Source organism: Pocillopora verrucosa, chromosome 3 (assembly GCF_036669915.1).
Source record: "Pocillopora verrucosa isolate sample1 chromosome 3, ASM3666991v2, whole genome shotgun sequence".
NCBI classification, from domain to species: Eukaryota; Metazoa; Cnidaria; class Anthozoa; order Scleractinia; family Pocilloporidae; genus Pocillopora; species Pocillopora verrucosa.
Genome location: NC_089314.1, coordinates 16,225,718 through 16,247,535, shown reverse-complemented (window position 1 = coordinate 16,247,535; position 21,818 = coordinate 16,225,718). Strand labels below are relative to the sequence as shown.

Below are 21,818 nucleotides of genomic sequence, written 5' to 3'. Positions count from 1 at the left end.
AATGTGGGCTTGATCTGAAATGAATCAACGAATCGATTTCACGCGATTGGATATATTGAGGAAATGGCGTTATCCATAAATTCCACCAAATAACTCACTCGATTTTCCCTCCCAAAGTCAAGCACGTCTCAACTCGTCCAACTTGCACAGCTGGTGCTAAGTATTGCATATTTGATATTTACAACAGCGAAAGACTGGGGAGAGAAATAAATTTGTACCAAGGGGCTGAGTGAAGGTGAAAAAGAAGACTATTCCCTCCCCGCACGGTGAATTCTCATTGAATGAACTATTGCAAGACATGACACCTTATGTCTGTTACACAACCAGAGTAGTACTATCCATCCACGTTTACGTAATGGTCTATAAACGAAATTTGGTGGGTTCAGTCAAATCACTAGGTTTGCTACATCAGCAAAATTGAAAGTAGATGCAGCCTGTGGAATATGACGACTCTTTCACAAATTGACGACCCTTAAGAGCTGGTAAGATTGAGAAAATGTTCATCATAAAGACAGGAGAAATGTGGCAGGAGGAATTTCGTAGTTGAATGTAAATATGTTGTAAAAAGATTCTCATTCATCATGCTCTCCTTTTGCTACCTCTCGTTTCCTTGGCGTACATAAGAACATTATAAGTTTTTTTTCAAACTTGAATCTTAAGAATAATATATTCTTGGTTTCAATTTCACGTGTTGGTATCTGTAACCATTGTCAGTCGATGGAATTAAGTTTCGTCCGTGTAAAATTAAACCAAGCGAGTTTTGCTTAATTTGCAAATCATAATCAAGTTTTTCACTCTTTTGCCTGACTTACCATCCCCTCTCTGTTTGAAACTTAAACACCACCTCGTATCTAAAGATCTACAGGTCTTTCAACGTAAGTCTGTCACTGTCCAGTACCCCTCGGTGATTAGTGGTAAAAAAAATTGTCAAGCAATAATTTATCCATTCATTACACCCATTTTGAAATCACTGGTGATCCTTTTCATCTGATTGTCTCTCATTGGTGCGATTTATTCACGAATGGCACAATTTTTTTTCTCTAAATCACATCTTTTTTCTGGGCAATTAGGGAGCTTTACAACAACCAATTGCTTGTGAACAAACAAGTGCTGGGCACTTGTTTGATGTTGAAATCATGCATCTGATTTCAGACCAAATTGCAATCTACTCAGTTTGATTCCCTTTCTAAATTGCACTCCACACAGTTCAGTTACCATCATTTATCATCCTTTTTTGTTTTGTTTTCAAGCTTCTCAAATTGCTTTTCATTTCTTTTTGAAGAATATATTTCATTGAATTACTAATACTTTTCTTCAATCTCTGAAATTGCAGATTTAAAATTACGTTTGTCACTTGTTTTATTTTGCAGAAGGGAAAACCTTTCTTCCAGTGAATGACAAAGAATGGGAGATGAAAGTCCAACCCTTTTGAGGCCTGAAGCCTTAGAATGGCATTGTTCAAACACTGATTGGCAGCTTGACACACACACAAAAGTCATGCCAAGTTCACCATCACCTTTTGTTACCCTTGAAGAAATTGCACCAAGTAATGATATTATATCAGATGGAAAACAAACCCAAGACTCTGAAATGTTTATGTTGAGACCTTGGATTAAAGAGTCAAGAAGAACTTCAGGATTTTTATCAGTTGGGAAAAATGTGAGACGATACTACAAGCAAATGGAAGAGACAAAAATTACTTTTGATCAGATCAAAGAAAATAACTCTGACGCATCATTCAATAGCAGCTCTGAAGAAGATAAACAGTCTGAGAAAGTGTCAACTGCAGTGAAATTGAGTTTGTTCCTTAACACTGCCCTAATAATTGCTAAAGCTGTTGCTTCATATCTTTCTGGTTCTATGTCCATCCTTTCTAGCTTGGTAGACAGCATTGTAGATTTGGTGTCAGGTGTTGTTGTGTGGTATACAAGTCGTGCTGTTAAGGGCACTGATTACTACAAATACCCTGTGGGAAAAACCCGCTTGGAGCCAATCAGCATCATAGTCTTATCAGTCATAATGGCTGTGGCTTCAATACAAGTGATAATCACATCTATCACAAAGATGATTGAACACACAGTTGATCCTGATATTTCAACTCCCACAATTGTAATTATTGGTGCAACTGTCTTCATTAAAGGGGCTATGTTTCTTTACTGTCATCAAATAAAGAAACCCTCAACAGATGTTTTAGCTCAAGATCATAGGAATGACATAGTTTCAAACTCTTTTGCCTTAGGATTTGGTTACATTGGCTACAAAGTATGGCCTAATGCTGATGCATTGGGTGCTATCATGATAAGTCTTTATATAGTTATAGGGTGGTATAGAACTGGTAAGGAGCAGATACGTGGCCTGACAGGCCATACTGCTCAACCAGCCATGTTACAAAAGCTTCTGTGGGTTTGTTTGAATCATGACACAAGAATTCAGTTTATCGACACATTAAGAGCATATCATTTTGGCTTCCATTTTCTTGTAGAGGCCCATATTGTCTTACCACCCAACATGACACTTGAAGAAGCTCATGACATTGGGGAATCACTTCAAAGGAAGTTAGAAAGTTACTCAGATGTAGAACGAGCATTTGTTCATATTGACTATGATTATGAACATCATCCAAGTGTTGAACATAAAATAGGACATGGGCACAGTGCTGATACTACTCCTGAACAAAAACAGGTGGATGACACTCTTTGAATCAAGAAAAGTATTATTTTGAGTGGTAAACCTGTCATAAAGATATAATTTTACAGAAGGACATGACAAATCTCATAACATATAGTGATCATGATGATTAAGAAGGTTGAGTGCTGCACTATGTGCTTCTATTTTTCCCTGGGTGTGTTGCAATACTTAGACTTGGAATACAAGTTGACTGCTTAGTTAATGTAGGTTTTGCAGAATAAGGGTATAAGGAAAAAAAAGCTCCATTTTGAATTGTGGATGGTTATCTGGCCTAGTAATGTGTCTCTATGAATTGTACAAAGAAATGAACAATGACCAAAGTACAAAGAAATTACAGATTTCAGACATTGTTTTTGATTCCATATTTTGGCAGTCAACCATTCTCTAAATGGCCAATATTCTCACTTCAAGAACCCTGAAATCAGATGTGTGGAAAGCTCTCTTCAGATTAAGAAGTTTTTTTAAAGGGCTAGGGTTCACACAATCAATTGAAGCAAAAATTTCATCCAACAGTTGCTTCACATAGAAGCTCACTCTAATCCACTGCCTTAGGACGCAGAAAGGATGGTTGACAATTCTTGATGCAGGCAGGTGCATGTTAATTCACATTCATGTTCTTGTTTGCCTTTGCTGTTATAAATTACTAGCAATTGCAGAATTAATATGTTATCCAAAACTGTGTCTAAATGTTGTTGATGGGTAAGTGTGTGATGGGGAAACCCTCTTTAAAAAGAAAGCAGCAGAAGACATTGAAGTAGAGATTTTAAAACAAATTTAGGAAATTTACCTTTAATATAAGTAGCTGATTTAATCATCTTACAAGTCTTTGTTGCATTTGGAAAGTACATCGGGACAAAGTAATGGAACATAGATCAGAGGGACCCTCATGACAGATCAAGATGAGCTTTATTTGTGAAACCCTTTCAACTTGAAGGTTTCCTTTGTGTGATACAAACATCAACACAACAGCCACATGCTGTGAAACAAATCAAAGCTTAAATCTTCATTTGGAAGGATTTCTTAAATTAAGCCTTCCCCCCTAAACCATACATACGTATTCTAAACCACTTAAGGCAGGTCACCTGTGATTTACCAGTAATACATATAATAGCAACATATCCATCTTCACATGAAGCAAATCTCAACAACGCTCAGCATTTCAATACTACTAATTAATTATTACAGCAATTGATGCTAGTACTTTACAAAATATTGTTGTGGAGAGTTGATGGAGCTAAATTTAGTCAAAACTTACAATTGTTTGTAACTCAATCACTTGAAGTCCGTGTAATTCAATCTCAAATAAATGATACAATACTCATCCCTCACAACACTTTACTTAATTTTTATCTCTTTTATTCACACAAGTGGCACCACCATTTCAGCCATATCCAGCATTCAGTTGTTAAAAATATGGCCAGTATAGTATTTATATTAAAAGCCTTTAAGTCCAGTTAAAAATGGCAGTCCAGGTTATCACTCTACAAATAATGTGTAATTTGACAAGAAAAATGCACCACACAACACATGGTGGCTTGTAAGAAAGGTGATATTCCACTTTGTCCCACTTAAGCTTACCCTTCACAGGCAGCCCAAGCTTCAGCTGTAATATCATCACCTTGTGAAATAAGAGTCATGGCAAAATTGTAAGAGTTTGTATGGGAATATCTATGACCCCTCTTAGGAATAAAAAAATACAGTCAAATTCTCAATAAAGATACCTCATCTTACCTTCATAGTGCATTGCTTGTTGTCTGAGCACTTATTATGTTGAAAAGAACCCATTTAAGCAAGTTATCCATTTCTAGGTTTACTACATAAGAGAAACCCTAGAAATGGATAACTTGCTAAAATGGGTTCTTTTCAACAAAGTAAGCAGTCAGATAACAAGCACTGCATCATGAAATTAAGGTGAGGTATTTTTATTGAGAATTTGACTGTATTTTTTTTTTATTTGAGTGGTCATGAATATTCCCATGTACAAACTCTTTTAATTTTGCCATGACTCTTATTTTGCAAGATGATCATCTCACAACTGGAGCTTGGGCTACCTGTGATCCATTCTATTATGACAACCTATCAGATAATCCTTATTGTGTCAAAAACAAAATGCTTGATTCAAACAGATTCTAAACCAGCAATAAGCTATCTAAGTAAAGAGAGTCTTCAAAAATTGCGAGGGTGATTGAAACTTTCAGCCTGTCAGGCACATCCGAAAAAGCAACAATAACCAATTTCTGACCTTTGCTTACCTTTTTATTTTGCTGATGTGAGGCACAGTAGGTGAGGTGACTCACATCTTTAATTAACCACAAAGAGCTGCTTGAATCAGAGTCAAGTATTTTGTTGTTGAAAAAGATACTCCCTGAATAATTCATCACTCTATCTTACCACTAATGTTAACACCACGGAGATATAATTGTTAAACCTAAATGAATTTCAGAAAAGTTCAACTTCTTCCTGTCATGTCATTTTAAACTGAACCAGACTTGCATGTTATAATGAATGAGTGACAAAATAATCCAATAGAATACAAAATGATTGTTGTACAAAGCTTTTAATTAGCATTACTCTTGAGCAAATCCTTCAGTTTCCTCGATTGCAAAAGTCAACTTTTCAACTAATTGTTCATAGCTCTTGTATGGTGGCAGATCCAAGCGGTTAAAGCTAAAAAAAAGACAAAAAAAGAGAAACAAATTATGACATTACCATAACATATGAAGGAATGGTTGAAAATTATCACAAAAAGAAGTTTCAGAAAATAGACCATGTAACTTGTGCTTTGGACTTAAAAAATTAATAATCTGTGACTGAATCAGAAAATCCATTTATTTTCTAATAATAAGAGGAAAATCCATTTGTTTTAATATTTGGCAAAGTCTAACACAATAGAACAAAAAGAGAGCAGAAGCTTCGGATGATGGGCAAGCATACATACAGATATAATTCATTTTGTTCAAAGTGATGAAACTCAGGTGTCAATAATTCAATTATTAAAGAAAACTCACCAAGTATGACTTCTTGGAAGCCACGTGTCTTTGCCAACTTTCTCTATACAAAATTTCTGTGGTCCATTGCTCCCTGTATCAGCCACAGCACAAAAAAAATAAATCACCAAAACCACAGAATTACAACAAAGTTCACTCCAGTTGCACTACTGCACAAAAGGACTTGAGGTGTATCTGTGATTTTCACAGATACATCAAAGCCTTCAGCAAAACTACATGTTAGAAATAGCTCAACCTTGCTATTTACCTTATTTTCAGAAAAATAAGTACCATTCAAAAGTTTACATGAACTCTTTCCAGCAAAACTATTATCCAATGTTTATTACTTTATAATGTATTTCATTAAATTATGAAATCATAAATGAATGTTTCACTTGATAGATATGTACATCAAGGTTATTGGGGAGTAATCCCTACAAAAAATTATGTGTATTTGAAAGCCACTTTCTATAGAATATTCTTGTCCAAGTGAGGAGGACTTTTGCTGAGGAAAACAGCCAAGGTATTGTAAAAATAAAAAAATGGTTGAAAATGGAAATAAGAAACTATACAAACCCATGAGCTCAGCAAAACCTCCTACAGGGAGACGACATGTGCCTGTGACAAACTGTAACAATCTGGTTCTTTGTTCATTGTCAAAGGAACGTACAGCCTGAAAAATGAAACGTGCCATGTGACATCATCATACTGTAATTTGCTTTTAACTAGGACTTCTAACTGAATATCATATTATGAAGACCCAACAGCACAGAACAGTCACTCAACAAAAGCACTTTCAATTGATAGTTATTTCCTTAACAGTGAAACATGATCTGTAATATTCCAGGTGGCTGTTCTCATGAATTTATTTGATTTATACAGATACTATTCATGTCTCTTTCTTGGTCTAGGAAAACTATGTTTCTGTAGCAAGTAGTCAGTGAAATCAAGTGCTTTCATATGAATGAGCAAGAGCAAAACACAGATCCTGCTGGAGATTCAAGGAATGTTCTCACACATTGTCATATATATCATGTCACATTCTGCCTTGTTTTCAAGTTGAGAGCCCAGTTAAATATAAGCCACACACCTGCCAGAACCAGGTCACTTGTTTGCTGTTCCTGGTGTAATGACGATACACAGAGTTTGCCTGCCAGTCATCAACATCAATCTCTTGCATTCCACAAAGCATCAACTGAAAAAAGATCACATTCAAAGATGAATTGACATACTACTAACTTTTTGAAACAAATGTATGCATTCCTTGTTCATGATTAGCCAGTAATAAAAGCAGGACAGACTGTTTCTTTAGCTATTATACTTCTTCTCTATTGTTATCAGGTCATATAAATACCTCCATTTCTTTTTCATCAAAGTACTGCAACCAGTAAAGAGGAACAACTTCATTAAATCCATCTAAGAAAGCCTTAGTTTGCTCCTCAATTCCACGATTGAAGCGCCACTGAGTCATAAGCCTTAAGAAAGAGAAACAAGGGATCATGAATAAAACATTTTGAATGATGCCTATTATTTAAGTATACAATGCATGTGGCAGCATTTAGCTCAACTTTGTCTACAGAGTGGCGTGCACTGAAAGCATATGGGCAGCTTGGAAAGGTGAATCAATCTCTGGCTCAACTACTTCTTCCGAACAAGGGGCTATCAGAAAGATAAGCATGTAGCTTTAGCAGCTACATTAATTTGTGGTATTAGGTAATCATAGAACAGAAATCACATTCAGCCACTTCAAGAAGTAAAGATGATTTAAGGATGAAAAAATTTCAACTTACAAAGTCTGAATAAATGTGAAAAAAGATCACACTTACGACAAGTATTCCTCTTTGTTTTCCTCAGTGACTTTTATGTTAGAGCCATTAGGTTTCAAGTCATGTGAAGTAATTTTGCCCAGAAGCTCCATGTCTACTGCAAATTCCATGTCCAGACCACATTCTTCAATATTATTATCCCTGTAAGACAAAAGAGCAAAATGGCATGATGTTTGAATGATGAAATGAAGTTTTCAAAATGTTGATGAAGACATCTGTTTTGTGCCATACAATAGGTGGGAAACCCTGCAATGCAGATAGCCACCTTTATTCCATCAGAAGTAATTTTGGTGCACAAATCATAAGTTTTCATCACAACTTAAATAGTTTTTCATACATCTGCCAATGAATGAATGAAATCAAAATGTGTTGCAAATTGATTTCCAGGTTCTGTCAATCCATTTTGTGCCTCTTCATGCTGCTTCTACCCCCAAAGGTTCGATTTAGGTTATGCCAATTTCTACCTACATCTCACAATGAACAAAACAGACAAGTTTTACACTTCTCTGACATTTTTATTTTCAAATTTTCTGTGCAGCATCCAGGTCACCTCAGCCTGCATGGGCCAGTGTATGAAAAAAGCAACCAAAAATACCAAAGGGGCTTGGCTTTGTTGTGTGTGTTTCCATGTAAATAACAAAAAAGTAACAGTTCTTGAAAAACATACTTGATCCATAATAGGGAGTTGTAAAACTCAGGATCGATAGACTCCAAGTCTTTCATGGTTTGCTTTTTATTTAACATTCTTTTGTAGAAAGGAAGAGTAAATCCTCGGTCAATGAATTTCCCATGATAAAGAGCCTGCAAAAAAACAAAACAAAACAAAAAAAAACACATTCATTTGAGCATCTCACTGTTTTGACTTTGCTGAAATATGCTTCCAGTCAATACCTCATATCCCATTTGTATGGGTCATTTTCAAACACATCCAAAGGAACTAAATTCCCTTGTAGTACAGTTTCATAACAAGGTTATCACATTTCTCAAAATTGTTTCTTTGGATGTAGTTTTTATCATTTTAAGCGTTTGTGACAGGTTTTTTTGTCACAGGCTCCTATTAACTGGCTGTTGCATCACCTTACATGTCCAGTGCCCTGTATGTCATTACCCTGCATGAAGCATTCACAGAGAAAAGTCTGGCAAAAAACACAATACTCCCATCTAACTTACCATTGCTATTAAACGGCCAATAAACCTAAAGTACTGCAAGTGATCAGGATTCACATATGATGCTGGAAAAAAAAAAGTATTACTTATTTACTACAAAAATGAATGATACAATATTAATTATACCTGACTGAAATAATCAAGACCTATAGCCTTGAAAATACATCACTGCTTTTTGTTGGTTTCACAAATTAATGGCTGTTCAAATCCTGTCCAAGCTTGTATTTTCTCCTTTGCATTGTGATTATAGATATATCTAAGTTTTCTGACAGTGCCAGCATGACACTATTCTATTTTGCATTAAAAACACAGTCAACAACCACACATACAAATGCAAGAACCCAGATTCCATAAAGTCAGGCTAAACAGGCTCTTTTCATTTTGGGTTCCTTGTCAACAGTTACAAGTCAGGCTAGCTAATATGTTGTTCAGCAGCTCCTAAACTTCCTCTGGGGAGACATAACTGTTGCCAAACAACAAAAAAAGTAAACTACAATCTCACATGTGGCCCTTACAATCCTACTCAACTAAAGGCTGTTTTTATACAGGTGTTTACTGTACTTGAATATGTCAACATAGCATACCTGGGTTGATCTGAAGACTGTAGTTGCTCTTGTTGGCATATTCGAACAAACAGTACATTGGGTTGAGCACTTCATGTGAAAGAAGGAAGAACCACTCCCTGTGGAATAGGAAAGCATCATTTACCATCAAACCCTGATACATTAAAAACTTAAAATAATAACTGACATTAACAACTGCATCACGAAGTGGAGGTTGAGTGTCTGAAACATCCAGGAGCTTCCACTACTGGCAACCAGCTCCTAGATGGAGACTTCTCCCATGGGTGGCAAATCCTAGCAACCCAGCCATGAGCCCCCACATAGGAAAGGGAAACAGGCACCTGTCACACTGAATAAACAGTGGAAAGAGAGAGGGGATGGGTGGGGAAAACTGCCTGGGTGATGAACTGGCACTCCTCACAATGCTGCAAGTTAACACTCAAAGCACACACAAGAATACCTCAAATGAATTCTGATGCATGTGCATAATTATTAAAAAAACCGCTGACTACTAGAGAACACTAATGCTCTTTGTTGTTAACTCCCTTAAATTGCATTTAGCTGCATACATTATACAACTGTACTATTTCCAAACCTTGCAACACCACCATAATCCAACCCTTCTTCTCCTTTAAATATGATATAAAGCCTGCGTCGCAAATCATGAGGTGGGTACCGCATCACCTGATATAAAAAAAACAATTGAAATTAATATTGAAGCATTTCAAAATATTCAGCAAGTCAGTAATAATCATTACATGAAGAGAAAATGAAGAGGTGAGTGGAGAAAAGCTTTGTGACTTCTGAAAGACTGCTAATCTCCTTCCAAATTGTCTTACAGTGTTATATTTTGTTGCATCAAAGGTCATTATTGCTTTATTCCACCATAGTTACATAGAGGTGAGTGGTGAGGAAAGCTGATAGATTTCTTAGTAGCAGGTTTCTGTAAGATTTTTCCAGACTTGCATCATTCACAAGATTTAAAAGCATGAGTAGTAATCATCTGAATGTATAAATAAATGTAAGTGACCACTGGAAACTTCCTATTCATTTATTCAGTCATTAAAACAATTTTTTTAGCATGGTTAGGAACTCCCAACAAAACATAACTTTTCAACACCTTACAAGTAGAATTTTCAAACATCACCAACCTGCTGAAATGAGTCTTCAAAGATGTTGGTTCTGTTTACTGTGATTTTAATGTGACTTGGAAGAGCATTTGACTACAAAAAGGGAAAAATTCAATCAATTAAAAGACAGACATTCGTTACTTCACCCTAGTCTACTATCTAAGGACTGGAGTGGCAATTACCACACGGGAAATTAAACATTAATAACATAAAGACAACATCAACTACACAAAAGACAACCTGACAAAGGTGTCTGAACTGTCCAAGTTTCCATCTGAAGCTTCTTTCATAGGCTGGACCACCAGCTGCACCTTTTAGACTAGAAAAGAAATAACATACAGTAACAGAATAAACAACAATAACAACAACAACAATAATAACAGTTATAATAATAATTATAATAATAATAATAATAATGATATACCACCATAACTGATGACACTCTATTACCAAAAACTTAAAGTGATAATAATAATATCAAGGATATGCAACATAAGTAAAGAGTGCTTTTCATGGGCTCCAATAGGTTAGCTTGCATGTGATTAGCAGTAGCAAAGTAGTCAAAGTTACAAAATGGCTTTTCATTTAAAGTTACTGGTACCTACATGTAAGTTTAAATTTAAATTCAATGTGCTTGTGGTGCAAAAAGAGAGAATAAAACTTGCAACAACGTAGGGTATGATAGCATTGACTGATAGTAAATAATTTTATCTTTTCAACAGTGTATTATTATTTAAAAATCTATCTATGATATTTGCACAGGTACACCTGCATATGTTTCATAATTCTTCCTTTTGTGATAACCACCTATAAAGTGTTTACTCACTTGAGTGCAACACCTGTTCTAGGATCACTGAATGTTGTTGTACGTGTGTTGTGGTCCACAAAGTAAGGAATTCCTTCATTTGTGTATCTCATCTCCCAGCCACTGGGGAGTGGTGTGTCTGAACCAACCATCCTGATCAAGGAAAAAAAATAACAAACAATCAACATCTCTTCCTTAAAAGGTGTACACAAAAATGTTATTTACTGTTCTTGGTAAAGACTCCCATTCAAACCAACCTGAAGCTGAAGGCCAACCTGCATAAGTATTGCTAACAAATAAATAAATAAATATATACATAAAATTTGACTACTCACACTTGTGTGCGAGGATCTTCCCATTGAGTAGCTCTTGTGTTATGGTTTACAAAATAAACTCGTCCATTGGGTTCCACTCTCTTCTCTGTGATTGAAGACAAAATGTTTAGTTAAGAGCCATACATGTATATAGCTATCAAGCGCATGCTAAAGACACAACAAACTAAACTTACCCCAGCCAGCTGGGAGGGGTCCAAGAGGATCTGTTTCTGGTACACAGGTCGTCTATAAGATACAAGTGAAAGTGATTTTTCACAAAAGCAAATGTTTATGAGTTCTGTACAAAGAAATACGCATTATAAAACAGTCAAAAACTTTTACAATTTAGGCAAATGAACAGTTGTAAGTTACAACAGGTAACTTATTTCCCCTTTGGAAATCAGAAAAAAAAAGCCCACTTGGGACAGAGGTTTCATGCAATAAAGATAAATTGATTTATTGGGCATTCCACATGTATAGATTTATTATGATACACATACTGGAAGAAGAAATCTCTGTTGGAAATTCTGCCTCTCTGTGTTCAGTAAAGCTCTATTCTGCATCTGCCAATTTTCAAAGTTTCGGACAGTTTCTGCAGTTGGTCGTTGCCATGTGGTTGTTCTTGTGTTGTGATCAACGTAATAGGTTCTTCCACGTGAGTCTGTTCGTCGCTCCCAGCTGGAAGAAATTGCATGATGCTCTGTTAGGAAACTTTAGAGTTCTTCACTAGCAGACTACATTGGGAAGCAGACAATGGCTATACAAATGAATTATTGTGGGGAAATGATCTTGTTAATGATTGATGCTACTATGTCAAGTGCTGGTAAGCCCTGCTACAATTTTTGACATTATAACTTTCAAGAACTATTCAGAAACATACACTTCTAACCACTTATCTTTCCTTATGAATGAGGGGGCCATGAAAGAGCTCATATTTCGTGATCTGTGATTGGATAATGCACTGCTACTGTTACATCTTCTCTTGAGCTTCTGGCCAGTCATAAACCAATTGATTTTTGTATTCCTCAATATTAAGTTTAATATCACTTGGCCCATGAAATTCTTGCAGAAAAACTGTTACTTCCTGCAAGATAGCGATCAGAGACCTTTATGTAATCTCATATTGAAGTGTTAAGGGGGCACATACCCTGAGGGCAGAGGCTGAGGTCTCTCCCAAGCAGTTGTCCTTGTATTGTGATCTACGTAGTATATTCTGCTGTGGGGATCAACACGCTGCTCCCACCTGAAACACAGAATGGTACAGATTGTCAAAGATACCTCTATGTTCTTAACCTGTTACATGTTTCATAAAGCATAACATACACTGTAAGAGGACACAGCACCCCTTACAGATGACCAACCAAAAATATCCATTTACTGTCCTTAAAATTTTTCTTTGGGTTAAATATTTTCAAACCAGTTTCATTTTTGTACTCCTTCATGCCCATGTATGCTTGAGCTCCACGGGTGTGAGTTTTTGTGTCTAAAATCATGAACTTACAACTACTTGTAACTTCCCCTTTTCATTCTTAAAAAGTTTTTTTTCCAGTGGTATTATCTTTGAGAAAATAGAAAAGGGACAAGGACATTGGGTGAGGAAAGGGGGTGACAAGGGAAACAGGTTTGCTGACCTCAATGCAATTATTTTTTTTGTTCCATTTTTGATGTATTAAGACTCCTTAGGGTAAACCTTAAGCAGGACCAGAAAGAATTATTTGCCTCTACAGTTTTTGTCTGCAATTTACATGTAACATAATCACTAAGTCACCCAAAACCACTGAAAGTTGATTTTTGTTACACAAAGAAGTGTTAAAGACCACACTTTTTCCTCTAGAAAATACGAATGGTACAGAAGCTCAGGGAGATTTAGAGAAGGATGATCTGCCTCAACTTACCCAGGAGGCAATGGATCCTCATTTCCTTGCCTCTGTCTTGACTGTACAGCATTTGAATTACTTCCAGCTAAAATAAGAACAAAATACTCTTTAGTCAAGTTGACAGACAGTAAGACACCCTCAGAAGGATCACAAGAGAGGAATGAACTTCAAGATGCTCTTGAATTACTTGCATTCACATTGTATTGAAAGGTCTTGTGTTCTCCTCTAGTTGCTGTAAATAAGCAGATGTGAAACTCCCTCTAACTTGTCAAAAGTCAATCTCTCATTGATAAATGAGAGTTTTTTCAAAAATGATTCACCAAAGTTCATTGTGCAAGACTGTAAATGTGCATGACAAATGTTAACCCTTGAGGATTCATCATTCACTACCACACATAAAACACTGTGGAGAGGTAAGGCTCAGTTTGGGTCTTTTTTCACTTTTCCAATGTTATTGTAATCCAGATACTTAAGACCCTTCTACCCTGAACTCTTATTTTTCCCTGATTCTAAGAGGCTGAAAAACATGACATATCTCCTGTGCACTTCCACATGATGTAGCCTTACCTTGTGGTGGTGGTGGTGGTGGTGATGGTCCATGATGAAGTTGGTGTGGAACTGAAGGAGTTGATGTGGAAACACCATTTCTGCTGCTCACTGCAGGGGATGAATTCTGAGGAGTGCTTGTGGCTGTAGTAGCTGCTAATGCTCCTGTACTAACAGGTCTCTGACGTCCTGATGGTTGTCTACTATGTCTTCTCTGGACATCTCCATCAGCAGGCTTCCTGTAACACAAAACCTTGCACTCTCAAAAAATGTTGGATGAGAAATAATATCCTCTGATATTACAAATTCTGTTGTCAATGTTGTCAATCCTAATTTTCCACAAATTTACATGTAAATCAAAAGTTATATCTTACTTTATTTAGCAAAGAACTACTGAAAAAAAGCACATGAATTTAAAGTTTGTTTTAGTCATAAGGTACTTCCTAAGAGACAATGGACTTTACAAACTTATTGCACAAAAATAACCACTGGTAACATCATTATATGAACAAAGAAGAAGGTTGATTCTTACGGATGTGACTGTCTGGATGGAGTGGTACTATTTTGTGATCCAGTCCTTGGAGCAGTTGCTGGCCCATTGGCTACAGGTGTTGGTGTTTGTGCAGGTACCCGTCGGGGAAAATGTCTCATGTTCACACTCATACCATCAAGTATGACTTCCAGGACACCAGTTTGACAAGGAGTACCATTCTTGTCCAAGATAATATTCACTTTTAAATTATGATTGTTCACTATAACCACAAAGTCAAGAAAACAACGGAGATATTTAGGATGATACAATTGATACCAGCGGCAAATGGAAATTTTGCCCCTGTCCTTTAGCTGTCTGTGCAATAAATCAACACAGTAACATCTGCTATAAATACCAATCATGTTTACTAAGCCCCTTCACTTCCTTATTCTCATTAGTAATTCTCCTCACTGTCTGCTGTACAATTTTTGCAATGTTAGTTCTGAGAACTTAATATTGGATCTACAAAAATCATCCACTTGCTGATATTTTTTTGTTATTCTCATCACTGGTCTGCTTGATATTGTATTGGTATTGCAAGGAGAAATTATTTCCTGATCACTTAGGGAGTTAAAGGGGTTAGGGAAGAAATGTAAGGATCATAACACAATAAAGACAATTAAAAATTTAAAAGAATAGATCACCTATTTCACTCTGTTCAGTTACTTAAAAAAAAATGTTTAAACTCTTGTAGGTGTCAGGCAACATAATGAATAATGAACACTGACAGTGAATTCTTTAGCTCTACTATAACATCTAAAGTCAAATTGAATAGTCAAAAATTCTGTAGTTTAAACAATTCTGCATGATTCCTGTCTCCCAAACTATCCATAGTTCTATAGAGAAAACCGCAATAATGAGCAGGGTGATATTTATTGATTCTTAAGACTCAAGAGTTTTATAGACATGACAATTCTGGTTACATGACAGGTCGATGAGTTATTTTCTCAATATTCAACCACTTTGTCAGTAGCAAATTGTTCTCTCCACAACTTGTCTTAACAAGTAATTCTGGATTTCTGAAAAAATCAAAGTGCTCTCTGTTGTATGCAAAATAATGATAAAAGAAAGAGAGACTCACATTTGCCATTATTTGAATGTAGAACATCATTCAATAGGATCTTTGCTGATCCTAGAGGTACATCACTCTTCAGTGCAAATTTGTTATTGACTTCCAATTCCAAAAGACTGTATGGTGTAACAAGGCTAAAGGTGATAATAAAATTTTTTTACACAAATCATTCACAGTGTTCAGTTCAACTATATCATTCTGACTTCTGGGTGCTATTTATCATGATAAAATAGACACTTAATTGTAGTGAAGTAGCTAAAATGTATTTCATTCAGGTTTAATGCAAAATTTACTGTTCTCTGCATTTATCATAATGATGTTTCAACTGTAACTAGTCTTAAACTAAAACAGTTTATTGATATGTATTATTACTCACACTGTAAACTCATCATCCCACTTGGGTTCCCATGTTTTGCGAACAGCTTCTGTTTTCTTTGAGGGTTGTTTGCCATCAACAGTAAGTTTCACATAAGGATCTCCTTTGCCTATCAAAACAACATATCAAAGAGGTTTCAGTTTCGAAACAGTCTCATTTTTAACATTTGATTCAGTCAACATAACTTCATTGAGACATGAAGCACAAAGAAGTCTCACAAAGATCCTTCAAGCTACTAATCACAAATCTGAAAGCAACAATAACTTGTTGAGTGCTCTCTTAACTTCCCATATGCTTCATATCTCCATGAACTTAAAGATGGCATATAAACAGGTTTTTTTTCACTTTCAAAATTTAACTTTGTATAACAAGATATTGCCTCTGCTACACTTCGGTACACAAAATTGAGTTACCAACATACATAATAAGAGTATAAAGCATGCTCAAAGAACTGAATCTGTATATACAAATTCACTGCCTATGTTATAAAGTTTAATGACAGTATTTATTAACTTACTGAACCATCCTGGCTGCTCCTTAAGTGTAGCCTTCAAGACTATATAGAAAGAACAACATCAAAACAACAATGGTAAGGGACCTACTGGTATGAAGGTTCTACAGCAAATAAAGGCATATGCTGGCTGTTAAAAGATTGACAAATTCAAACACTACACAAAGCATGCTGTATGAAAATTTTGTGTTCATTTTACATTTTTTAAGTCAGTGAGTGGGTTAGTTTGTTTATTGTGAAATCACATGTTAAAAGTCTTCAACACTTGGACTGCCTAATTTCTTATTTGCTGTTCAAATAGCAACATGCTTGAAATTAAATACATGCAAGCTTTTAAATCAAACAGAAAATAACTAAAAAAAACAAGAACTGTTCAGGGAGAGAGAAATGCTTTCAGTCTTGACTAGATCTACAGATCAAGCAAGATGTATACAGACCAACAAAATAATTAATAACAAAAAACATTTTTTCAAGTCTCAAACTTACTTGTGAACTTGAGTTGTGAAAGCTGACTGCAAACCAATGGGCAGAAAAAAAAACCAAAAATATCAGTAAAAGTAGTTTTCATTCTGGCAATTAAATATAATTTAAATATGTTTGTGTTGTCTCTGTTTGTATTCTTTGCAAGATTTTAGTTGACTATCACACTTTCTGCATGACGGACTGACTGACAATTATTACTCGCAGGTAAGAACTCTAAACAATGCAGAACTGTTCACAAGAACAGTTTCCAAAACAATAATAGTTTCTCTCTTCTGCAAGATATTACCATGGTAATACACAAAATATTTATCATGTAAAATTAAGGGGGGCTCTGAATCTCTAGTGGAGAGTCAATCCAAACTTTGACTAATCTTGATGAGCTGAGTGCAATGCAATGAAACCAAACTCACTTTAGAGTTACAAGCACAGGAAGAAATGCTATGATAAATTATTTTCTCCAAAAAGAAAATTAATGCAACTAGTTGAGAGCTAAACAGACACCACAAAACTTCCCCTACTTGAAATATCTTACCTTGCAGAATTTGGCTGTGTAGGACTGTCAACCATGACACTTCTGTCTGAACTCTACAGGAAGGTATCAAAACATCAATTGTCATAAAATGAACGATATTGAAACTAAACAGCAAAAAGTGTTGCAAATTCCTCACACCAGAGCCATATTGAAGTAATTTGACATGTCTTAAATGTACAGTTGGATCAGTACTGTTACATTGCTACGAGATAGTGATTTTAACGTTTTTCTAAGTAGTTTACTTATTACAAAGCACAATCCAACTGTAAAATATATTGCATAATACATTCTACAAGGATACCATTGAAAATGAAAATGACTAAAATTTCTCCTGTGCAACTGTATGTCTCTTAGTTTATTACACATTTCAAAAACTTTTTTGCCTTGCAAAAGCTTTTACTTTGACAACACAAACAAAAATAGTGTGACAAATTCTGAAAATAATTCTAATCTTGATCAGGAACATCTTGAGCACTGATTAGCATAATAGCAAGGGTCATTATAATTGTTACCAGTATAGAGAAATATGAAATGGTGTGAGCAGCCACTGCTGGACTGGTTATCCCATCCACATTAAATAATAAATCATAACAATAACAGCATGAAAACACAACAGTCAATGAATGACATTTCACCCAATATGCAAGCCACTTCATTAGGATATGTTTCCATAAGGAATATCATTCATCTTATCCAGACATATTTTTTATTTCCTTGTTGCAGAGAGATAAAAAATAAGATTACTGTATTTGTTTCACTGGTAACAATTGTGGACAAAATATATTTGCAAAAGATGACAGTTGCCTGAGACGAAATACTATCAGTTTACAGTAATATACTGTTAGAAAGTCTTTGAGGATGAACACCTACGTAACTAACAAATACTATGCGTTAACATGTACGCTTCAGTTGAACTAAGCTTCCACAAGGTTTATTTATATGTTACAACAACAAAACACTTCCCTTGTTTTTAATAGGTTAGTTAAAAATTCGCAGACAGCACTATTCAGGAGGTACTGATGCACTCATAAGGAATAATAAATATTGGGGACTACCGTGTCTAACAAGGAAGTTCGGCCCAGACGTGTCTATCTAGGGCGATCTACTTAAAGTTAAGTGGAAGCAAAGTTTAACGTTTACGAGCATGAACGTGATCAGACTGAGATTTTAGATTTACTGAAATAGCAAGTGTAAACTCGAAACAGGATTTCTTATTTTCAACTGTGTTTATAGCGCGACAGTGTGCAGGTCATTCGAAGGTACCTTCGTAACTTACTATTATCGATCTGTTATGTGGTTTAATCATATGCCATTCACGTAACGTCATATGCTAGTCTAGCGAGTCTATATAGATTCCGTTCTTTTTCATGATTTAATTACTGCGAAAAAAGATAAAACTAAATCTTACCAAAGACAACACACGCAGGTAAAAACAAATTGAAAATCAGGATTCTCTGCTGCTGTCCATCGACTTCAACTCACATCTGGTTGATTGAAACATGAAAACCTGAAGGATATGCGAAAGTTATCACATTCATAGTTGACAAACGCCTTAATGAAATCAAAAGAAGCAGAAAATCGCGAGGTATCATCATCCATCCATGATGTATTACATGAGAATGACGAGAAACTATGCAAACTTCCTAGGAAATCCAAAAATTTAATTCTACAGCAGTCATACTTTTAGAATATTAGTCGGCGGCTGGGATACTTTTTAGTCGAGATTTAAATATTAAAAGGCTCAAAAACAAAGGAGATCAGGACGTTTTCTTCTAATGGGTGTTATATGTTATCATCTGTTGCAAATCAAAAGGATAGTTTCTAAAAGTTGACGTGACCCTTGCAATCGTCCAACATGGCTACTCAATTTATACACTATACTCAACTTCGTAATTTAGAGCGAATACCGCCAGATCACTGTAAAAACCTAACGAAGATGTCTTAAAAAATCTTACCTTCTGGTCAATAAGTCACAATCGGTAAATTCTCTCTCAAACAGAAAAAAAACCTTCCCAAACAGAAAACAGCCAAGTCACCAACAATTCGAGGCAGTCTTCGATGTACACACCACGTGACCTTCAAGCAATGACGTCATTGGAATGTCACAGGACCCCAGTTCAGTGCAGTGATCACAGGTCAGGTATGGAAAAAGTCTAAATACAATCCAGCGTAGATCAACTTCAATTCACAAACAAAGTTAATTTTATTTGTGTGTGTGTGTGTGTGTGTGTGTGTGTGTGCAGATAGATCTCGTTAACATCGCTTAGAATAAAATATGATGAGGACTTTTTTCGCCGGCTAAAAAACATTATTTTCTTCTCCAGTACATTGACACCTACAATCTTTGTCAAAATGTTTAAAACACCCCTCCCCTTTTTCGAGGAAGTGGGAACATTTATATATTTGAAAAAGTGAATTCGGCTGCTCAGATTTGATCGAAATTTAGTCAAAGTGTCACTATGAGACAAGTGTTCCAAACATTTTTGTCAAAGTACTTCCTGTGAGTGCCTGTGAGTTTTCATACGCTCATATGCACACGGTGTGCCCCAGCCTGTATAGCGAATTCTGATTTCAGCCAGCCTACTTGATGAGATCCATCTGCAGAGTTCGACTCACCTAAAGTGTGGCATATAAGGAAAACAAATATTTTCCGCCCTAAATCTTCCTGGATTATCATTTTTTGGGGCGAAAATCGCAAAAAGCTCCAAGACCGATGGTTCATAAATGTCGGATCAGGCCGGACAGGGAGGTTCACCGATTTGGCTAAAATTTTGTATGTAAACTTGGTTTGGGGTTGTAAACACGAAACGGATATTTCAAGGTTGAAATTCATTTTTTAAAAACGATTGGTGCTATGAAAAATTATCTGTTGAGCGCTGAAGCGATTTTTCGATATTTCGGAAAACCAAGGTGGTTTTTTGATTACTTCAGTTCTTTTAGACTAAAAAAAATCAAGGGTAAAGTTTGGAAGAAATCGATTTTCAAAGCGAAATGCACCGAACCACTCTTAAAGAGACTGCGTCTTAAATGTCCAGGAACCTTATCATATTCTTCTGGGCGGTTAGGAGCGCATTTAAATCGGCCAGCTCTGAATTTGTTGCCTTTTTTTATTTTTAGAAACTAACAAATTGTTCTTACTCGACATATCAACAGTGCTACAAGCCTCTGAACTTACGAAATTGAATGGCACATTTCAACCCCATCCTTTACATTTTCCACGAAATTTACCACTGAAAACACAGAGGGAGAGTTGCGGGGTTTTTTTTAATTAAAACAGATACAAAAACGAAAAAGTAAAGGAAGCCAAGACATTGAAAAAAAATCTTGTTCAATCTTTAAATATCCAATGGAGAATAGAGAATGGAGAATGAAGAATGGGAAATGGAGTGTGGGGAATGGAGAATGAAGAATGGAGAATGAAGAATGGAAAATGGAGTGTGGGGAATGGAGAATGAAGAATGGAGAACAGAGAATGGGGTGTGGGAATGGAATTGACTCTGAAAAATGTAAGCACTTAAACAACCACAAAACGCTTTCTCGTCTTAAATTAAATTCTAAACGAAGACTTATCGTAGTGGACGTAAGGTTTGTAAATAAACTAGGGCACATTCTGTCACGTGATGCGTTTATACCAAAAGCGCGAGCAAAATATTTGATGGATTTAACAAAATTATACCCTTCTCTGAAAACTTAGATGGTGAAATAATTAAAGAAATCAGGAAAACTTCTTCCTTATCATCAATTTATTCCGTTCGTTAAATTTTGACGTCTAAACGTTTTTGAAAGAGAGCGCGGATAACAACTATCACCTCTGAAAATATCTGTTCCACATTATAAAGGGTAAAGCTGAAAAAAAAAAAAAAAAGGTGGAAAAAATTTATTTCCCATTCTCAATTTCTCACTTTATTTTCCCATTCCTCATCCCTCTTCCCCATTCCCCATTCCCCATTCTCCATTCCTCATTCTCCATTCCTCATTCTCCATTCCACATTCTCCATTCCACATTCTCTATTCCTCATTTTCCATTCCTCATTCTCCATTCCTCATTCTCCATTCCATATTCTCCATTCCTCATTCTCCATTCCTCATTCTCCATTCCATATTCTCCATTCCTCATTCTCCATTCCACATTCTCCATTCCACATTCTCTATTCCTCATTTTCCATTCCTCATTCTCCATTCCTCATTCTCCATTCCTCATTCTCCATTCCTCATTCTCCATTCCTCATTCTCCATTCCACATTCTCCATTCCTCATTCTCCATTCCTCATTCTCCATTCCATATTCTCCATTCCCCATTCCGAGAACCTGTTTTAGCCTACAACTTTTAAACAGGTTCTTATTGTGAGAAATTCAGTCAAAGCAACAACACAATTCCATGTTTTAATGTTGCGTTTTATTCTGTTTAT

The 21,818-nt window shown here is 35.9% G+C and overlaps 2 protein-coding genes across 2 annotated transcripts; one reads left to right on the top strand and one right to left on the bottom strand.

Annotated features, from left to right (window-relative positions):
• Positions 1 to 346: 346 nt before the first annotated feature.
• On the top strand, positions 347 to 4,322 carry LOC131783966 (uncharacterized). Its single transcript, XM_059100746.2, has 2 exons — positions 347 to 482; positions 1,371 to 4,322. Exon 2 carries the CDS (start codon positions 1,405 to 1,407, stop codon positions 2,698 to 2,700), a length of 1,296 nt encoding a protein of 431 aa, XP_058956729.1. The 5' UTR covers positions 347 to 482; positions 1,371 to 1,404; the 3' UTR covers positions 2,701 to 4,322.
• A 907-nt stretch (positions 4,323 to 5,229) lies between these two features.
• On the bottom strand, positions 5,230 to 19,483 carry LOC131783965 (NEDD4-like E3 ubiquitin-protein ligase WWP1). Its single transcript, XM_059100745.2, has 27 exons — positions 19,365 to 19,483; positions 18,818 to 18,916; positions 17,410 to 17,462; positions 16,881 to 16,906; positions 16,401 to 16,439; positions 15,884 to 15,992; positions 15,517 to 15,641; positions 14,436 to 14,655; positions 13,925 to 14,142; positions 13,376 to 13,442; positions 12,628 to 12,723; positions 11,981 to 12,158; positions 11,675 to 11,726; positions 11,502 to 11,586; positions 11,188 to 11,319; positions 10,602 to 10,680; positions 10,383 to 10,454; positions 9,827 to 9,915; positions 9,253 to 9,350; positions 8,672 to 8,733; positions 8,169 to 8,302; positions 7,502 to 7,642; positions 7,030 to 7,150; positions 6,766 to 6,870; positions 6,252 to 6,348; positions 5,697 to 5,769; positions 5,230 to 5,355 (listed from the first exon to the last, which is right to left on the bottom strand). The coding sequence occupies exons 3-27, from the start codon at positions 17,442 to 17,444 to the stop codon at positions 5,256 to 5,258; spliced, it is 2,553 nt and encodes an 850-aa protein (XP_058956728.1). The 5' UTR covers positions 17,445 to 17,462; positions 18,818 to 18,916; positions 19,365 to 19,483; the 3' UTR covers positions 5,230 to 5,255.
• Between the last annotated feature and the right edge of the window lie 2,335 nt (positions 19,484 to 21,818).

Bases quoted from the DNA above. Each gene is read 5' to 3' on its own strand.
- LOC131783966 (XM_059100746.2), top strand. From the start codon at position 1,405: ATGGGAGATGAAAGTCCAACCCTTTTGAGGCCTGAAGCCTTAGAATGG.
- LOC131783965 (XM_059100745.2), bottom strand. From the start codon at position 17,444: ATGGTTGACAGTCCTACACAGCCAAATTCTGCAAG. The intron at 7,151-7,501 runs GTAAGTGTGATC...CTCTTTCTTAAG, and splicing joins AACAAAGAGGAATACTTGTC to GCTTATGACTCAGTGGCGCT. The intron at 6,871-7,029 runs GTATTTATATGA...ATCTTTTTTCAG, and splicing joins TTGATGAAAAAGAAATGGAG to TTGATGCTTTGTGGAATGCA.